The sequence below is a fragment of the Lolium rigidum genome, chromosome 6 (assembly GCF_022539505.1).
Source record: "Lolium rigidum isolate FL_2022 chromosome 6, APGP_CSIRO_Lrig_0.1, whole genome shotgun sequence".
NCBI lineage: Eukaryota > Viridiplantae > Streptophyta > Magnoliopsida > Poales > Poaceae > Lolium > Lolium rigidum.
In genome coordinates, this window is record NC_061513.1 from 272,784,494 (window position 1) to 272,791,640 (window position 7,147).

Genomic DNA, 7,147 nt, shown 5'->3' on the forward strand with positions numbered 1-7,147 from the left:
ATGAAAAGTAATTTTTTCTTGTTAACTTTTGACCTAGCATCGAGGTGCGGCACCCAACTTGTTTTTCCAAATTATGGGCGAAGCGGTCATGATCCAACGTTGCGGCATCACCGACCATTGGCGAAGCTAAGCGCGAACACAAAAACTTGGTAAGCAACAATGTTTAGCTATAAGTACAACATAATTGACCCCATACACAAATCCTAATATTTGTCATATTTGAGTCTTGGCATCAGTGGCTACTGCTCCTAACTCTCCCACCGTCGCCGCCTCGCCGGCCGCTCGTACGGCCGCATGAGATCACGGATCACCGGTGGATCGACGGTCCTCCTCGGTTTGGCACTGCAGCACCGCGTTGGCAACTTAACTATGGTATCATGAGCCAAACATTGACCTTGAAACATGGGTTTTCTCACCGGCAGTCGCATCATACGCGTGCGAAAATGTATCATCTTCATCCACGTTGCGGTTGAGTGAGAACGTGAGGATGGGACAGATGTTCCCCCCTGGAGTAGAACCCATGGATCTGAATCTGAATACAAAAACGAGCCCATGCTTGGATAGATAGCAACACGCAGCACCACGTTGCTGTCAATTTTTTTTTTTTTAAAAAAAACACGCAGCACCAAGCACGTGCGTGGTCTGCCGTCTACAGTAATGAAAAGAAAAGAAAACGAATCGTAGGGACCCACACGAAAACACGTCTCGGTGGACCCGGACCGGATTGGGGTTGACCACCACCACCACCACTCAGCTCGCTCCGTCCATCTCTCACTGACTGACGATTCCTTCTCTCATTTTTTAAGTACACAAAAATTTTCCTTTTAGCTGCTTTGGTTTGCTCCAATCAATCGCCGTCTTGCTCCTCCGTCCACAACACAACACAACAGGGCAGCGCCTCCTGTATAAATAAGCTCCCCAGACCCAACTACCAGCTCAAACCTCCATCCATCCATACACAGCTCAGCTCAACCCACTTCTCCCCTTTCTTCCATCTCATCTTCCTCTGCCAGATAGCGAGCCTTTGTACCCTCTATTTTCTTCTTCTTGACAAGCCGAGCCCAGCCCCAGCGCCGTCGGAGAGATGAAGAGCAGGAGGCAGAGTGGCGGCGGCGCAGTAGCTGCCGTGGACGGGAACACCAGCAGCGGCTGCGGCGGTGGCGGGGGAGGCTGCAGCAAGATGGAGAGGAAGGACGTGGAGAAGAACCGCAGGCTGCACATGAAGGGCCTCTGCCTCAAGCTCTCCTCCCTCGTCCCCGCAACATCAACCCACCACATCCGCCATTACCAAAGCTCCAACGCATCGTCACAGTGCAACAATAATAACAAGGTATTCCACCTCACCTCCTTCGCCATTCACCCGATCCTGCTTTCTTACTTCTCTTCCACGGTTAAACTCACCTCATCTCATTTGGGAGGCTGTTTTCCCCACCCAGCTGCCCGGTCAAAATCTAAGTAACTGTTAGCCTACAGTGAACCAAGAGTATAAAAACACGTCGCTCTTACTAATCCTCAACATGGAGTAGTATACACGTAATAATAGGTCATTTTAGGTTGGTTTCAGGTCCACTGAATTATTGTGCTGTCCGTCCTTATCAAGCTCGTCGATCCCCTCCACCACCATCACGCTCACAGTGTACTCGCCTCTAGCCTGCTTCAAAAGGCAAATTTTGACGAGATGCTGATCCTCATGCTTCTAATCCAAAACACAAAATGAAGCTACCTATTTAGGACTCTTTTGATTCATGGGATAGGAAAAATCATAGAAATAGGCAAAATATAGGGTTAGTATGTCATGCCTAGTTGAATCCTATAAAAAAAAAGGTCTCTCTGATTCTGCCAAAAAAAAATTCCATGAGGCATGACCTCATGTTTTTTTCTTATAGGATTTAGACTACAAGATTTTTATATAATTATTTTCTATACGATATGTTCTTATAAATCAAACAACCAGTGTAGAATTTTTTTATAAAATATAAATTCTATATAGTTCCTACCTAATTCCTATGAATCAAATGAGCCCACACATAGTCCTGTGGAAATTTTAACCGATCAGTTGGTTTGTTAGGAGTATAACAGTTTTTGGAAATTTGCCTAAACGTTAAACGTTGCCTTAAACAGCTGAATATGCTCGGATGATGATAAGATAGGTGGAAACTAAAGTTGAGAAATGATTTGACATTTGTGCAGCTAGCCCTTTTCTGTCCCCTCCTCTCCGATCAGCTCCATTCACACACGTGCTGCTGTCCGTCACTTAATCATTCCAGGGAGTAGGAGAAGTACTAGCGTCAGAAATCGGTTGGTGACGTTCAGCCACGTGGTTGATATCCATGTTTCTTTGTTTCTGCATGTGCGCAATTCATCTGGTGGTGCAAAGAGCCAAACGATGGACGATGATTATCACTCACTCATTGCATTATTCCATCTATCGGATAGGTCTCCACATAACTTAATCTTTCACTTCAACCAAAAACTTAGTTTTCAGAACAACCTTTCTTTTCTCAACCCCAATGATTCTTGAAGCCACCCACCGAAGATCCCACACATGTACTCGTGCGATTTCATTCACATGTCCTTCTCATCTTCGAGACAAAAAAAAACTGTACTTTATTCAGATCAGCAACAAAAGCTATAGAGAAAGCATAATTACATGTGCAAGAAGATCTCAACGGATTACATCGGGATACTTTATTCAGTACTGATTAGCAGCAGGATTTCGCCTTGAACAAATGATCTCGTTGTCTGACGGAACTGCTCGTTGTGTCTGCAGGACGCGATCACGCAGCTGGACCAGCTGGACAGCGCGGCGGCGTACATCAAGCAGCTCAAGGGCCGGATCGACGAGCTGAAGCGGCGCAAGCAGGGCGGCGGCGGCTGCTCCCCGTCCGCCTCCGGAAACAAGGCGTCGTCCACGACGACGAGCGCCACGGCGTCGCTGCCGGTGATCGAGGTGCGGCACCAGGACTCGACGCTGGACGTGGCGCTTGTGAGCGAGGCCGGGAAGCCGTTCAAGCTGCACGAGGTCATCTCCGTGCTCGAGCAGGAGGGCGCCGAGGTGGTCAGCGCCAGCTTCTCCGTCGTCGGCGACAAGATCTTCTACACGCTGCACTCCCAGGCGCTCTGCCCCAGGATCGGGCTCGAGGCCGACAGGGTCACACACAGGTTGCACGGCCTCGCCGCTGCTGCCTCCGCCGCCGCCGCCGTCTACACGACATGAGCTAGCTGCGTCTCTTCGTTTTTCTTGTTTTTTTTCATGGCGACCAACCTACTGATCGAGAGAGAAGAGAGATGCGTCCAAGGAGAATAGATGGAGCTGTTTAATTGATTTGCAGCTGTGCGTATGCATCGGCTAGCTCGCTGCAAGTTTTTTCATCAAACAGGGCAGCAATGTTCTATGTGATGTTTTTTTTGCAGCTTGAACCGTCTTGACTCTTCTAGTGTTCTTGGATGATTACTTGGTTGGTTGCCTCCTCTGCTTGTAAGCTTCAGGTCTACCTATCTGAAGTCTAGTGTAGCTATGTAATTCTGAGGTCCTCTTTTTTCCTTCTGGAAATCTGAATTTTCCAGAGTGTCAGTTTCTAGTATTCTGAAACCAGATGATCGAATAAATGAATCATATTGTATGCTTTGAGTACATCCGAACCAGTCTGTCAGGTCTAACTGATCGTTTTGAGGGATTAAGTTTCTTCAGAATAACTGTGGGGTGTTGATTCTGCCATTGTCCTTGATGTTTCGTCCCTGTAATTATCTTTTGCTAGAAAAATAACGAGTCTAAAGGAGGAGAAACCCCTCATCATATTTTTCTTTTATTAAAGAAGGTTGAGAAACTCGAACCGGCTCCACACGCGCACTTGACGGCACCGGCCCTGGTCCATGTTTGCTGCATGTCGCCTCAGCACCGTCCACCAGGATCGACGCCTAGGACTTGTTCGGCCATTTGCACGACCGAGTTTGAGATACAAAGCTTGACCATTTTTCAGCCATTTGCGACTAGCATATTGGCCATTATATTGGCCATTGGCAGATCCGTGTTGTGAACAGATGGATCTCAGCAAGCCAATCAAGTTTTTCTATAAGAACATCGTCGGACGATGAAGAGCAGTCGCACGCCTCCTCCGACCTCATGTTGTCGCGGCAACCCTCATCGATGAGCACACCGAGATGCGGAGGCATGTATACAGGGGCCCGACAAAGGCCGCACAGGGACAATCTCATGCGGAATCGAGAAGTTGGCCACTTCAGACTCTATAGGAACAATTTCTACTCCACCAATTCAATCTACTTGGAGCACATTTTCATAAGTCACTTTCGAATGTTAAGAAAGTTGTTCTTGATTGTTTTAGAAGGCATGCAGGACTACAATCTGTACTTCAAATGAAGACCGTGATACCTCCGGTAAGTTTGGCTTCACCACTTACCATAAGTGTTCTGAGGTTATTCGCATCTTGCATATGGAGTGGTCGATGATCTTATTGTTGAGTAATTGCGAATGAGCGAGACCACATGTCTTGACTCAATGTACAAGCTCTGCAAAGTCGTGATTTGATGTTCGGCACGGTTTACTTGACAGAGCCAAATGTTGTCGACACTTCCTGGCTACTGTCGATCAACGAGGCAAGAGAATTTTCAGGGATGATTGAAATCTTAGATTGCATGCAATTTGAGTGGAAGAACTGTCCTTTTTCATGGAAGGGGCAGTATAGCCGGCGTGCGGATGAAGAATAGTTACATCACAGGATATATTGATTTGACACTTTTTTTGTCCGGCAAGGCAGGTTTCCACTATGACATCAACATGCTCTTGCGCTCCCGGGTATTCTCTAGGCTTGTAAAAAGCAATGCTCTAGTGGTTTACTATGAGATCAATGGAAACGCATATGACAAGTTCTATTTTATAGCTGATGGTATCTATCCTGACTAGCGCACACTTGTAACCGTCCAAGTGAACAAGAGAAAAAGAAGAAGTTTGCCAAACAGCAAAAATCTTGTGGAAAGATGTGGAACGGACATTAGGTGTGTTCCAATCTTGGTGGTCTATTGTTTGTCACCATATTAGAACATGGAGTGTTGAGATCATGTGGGAGGTGATGATTGTGTGTGATCATACACAACATGATCGCTAAGGATCAACGTGATGAACAACTCCATGACCAATGTTGGCAATTTCAAGGTGTGTTGGTTGAGCCATAGCCCGGGGCTTCATTGTTTGAGGAGTTCTTCAATATGCACCACGAGCTTTGTGGTTGCCACATTAACGATCGACTTCAAGTGGATCTGAGTGAACATTAGTGGGCGTTAACATGCCAGTAGTTATCCCATTTTCTTTCTTATTTTATTGTAAGCTATGTTGTTTATTAGGAGGGCTGCATTGCCTGTGAATCATGTTGTTTGTTTAGATGTACACAACTTAAATTAAATTTTGTTCAACATTATTGTTTTCAATTCTAATTTGGGATAAAATGCATCGAACTGTTGGGATGACCCCATCCAAACGGATGAAGATGTCCACAAGGCTACTATTATATCCATAGTTTGGTCTAAGGGCATGGCCAACGTCTAGCCCCAGCATACTGCCCTGTCAGTCCAACTAGGATCGGACGTTAGAGGTTAGGTTCGGTAGTAGCCCTGCAGTGCGTCAGGGTCTCTTGCAGGAGAGGCAGCCTCCTCCGGTGAGAAAATCACAAGGCAATAAAAAAGAAGTAGTAAGAGGGGAGTGGTGTTTTGGAATATGGGTGCATATGCTCCCTATATTTTGAAATGCATCTTATGTACATTTTAAATTTTAAAAAAATTGAAACAAAAAATTTGTACGTACATCTTCACATGCTACACGCTCACAAAGTCGTTTCATAAAAAATCGACTTATCATGTGACGTGTGTAAAAAAGACAAAATTTAGTGCTAAAAATAATGCTTTTCACAAGATAAAACTTCTCCTTTTTACATAGACCACAAAAAATATTGGTTTCTCGTGAAACTTAGCAAATGCACATACATTATGGAGATGTATACGTAGAATTTTTGATCTAATTTTTTTGGCATTTCGAAATATGTTTTTTTGGTAGAGGGAGCATACGCACCCGAGAGCCGAATTGAATTTCCGTAGTAAGAGAGAGAGGATAAAGGGGAAAAGCAGCCCAGGTTCTACTCACATGGGAATGAAGAGAACGTTGGTCGAGAGAGAAGGTGGGTGGCAGGGCATCTCCAACCGCGCGACACATTTAATTGTCCGCAAGCGTCCGTTTGCGCCGCTCCGCGGATGCAAAAATGAGCATTTTTGTCCACGTGTCCGTTTGCGTATGGGGTGACTCCAGCGGGGCGACGCATTTTTTCTACTTGTTTTTTTTCCCTCTTCTCAATTTATGAACATAGTTCCAAACATTACATATTGGGAACATGATTTTACACAAACTAATACATAATTGGGAACATGAGTTACACATACTAATACATAGTTTGAACCATGGTTGACACAAATTAAAATATTGGAAAATGAGGAAAGCCAGTAGTGTTGGTTCCGTATGTTCGCTGCCAAGAAAGAACACTCTCAGGCACTCCTAGTCACCCAAACTGGAAAATCCTTCTGGTGATGATAGCCCTGTTGGTCCAACCAATGTAGGACATACAGAGACCAGCACTACTGGCTTCAATTGGCTCGTGGCCATATTCGCTGCAAAGAAAGAACACTCTAACAATTTTAACTATCGGTGTCCGAGCCGGACTCGCCGGTGTGGTAGTGCCTGCGGCAGGCTGTGTCGTCGAACACCTTTATGATCATCTCGCCGTTCCCCTCGTAGAGGAAGGTGAGCTGGCAGCCGGGCTCGAGCGCGAGGTCGCGGGCGAACTTGTCTCATCCCGTGTGCTGGTACATCTTGCCCTGCCCGTCAAACAAGACATGGACAGGCCACCGGCTAAAGTTGCAGTTGGCCTCCCGTAGCTGCAAGTGCGCCGGCTCGACGCCATCGATGAACTCGGCGAAATTTTTCGAGAGCCGCTTGATGCCAGTGGGTCGTTGTCGATGCGGAGGAGGTACTCGAAGCAGCGCTCCTCCTGCGAAGACGAGGAGGGCGCATGCGACGACGACCGTGGGGCCGTAGCTGCTCCACCATGGCATCACATGCCATGGCCCTGGGGGCGCCTAGGCCTGT

The 7,147-nt window shown here is 46.5% G+C and overlaps 1 protein-coding gene across 1 annotated transcript; it reads left to right on the top strand.

Annotated features, from left to right (window-relative positions):
• Window positions 1–1,042: 1,042 nt before the first annotated feature.
• On the top strand, window positions 1,043–3,217 carry LOC124664154 (transcription factor bHLH168-like). Its single transcript, XM_047201737.1, has 2 exons — window positions 1,043–1,330; window positions 2,771–3,217. The coding sequence occupies exons 1-2, from the start codon at window positions 1,085–1,087 to the stop codon at window positions 3,215–3,217; spliced, it is 693 nt and encodes a 230-aa protein (XP_047057693.1). The 5' UTR covers window positions 1,043–1,084.
• The last annotated feature ends 3,930 nt before the right edge of the window (window positions 3,218–7,147 follow it).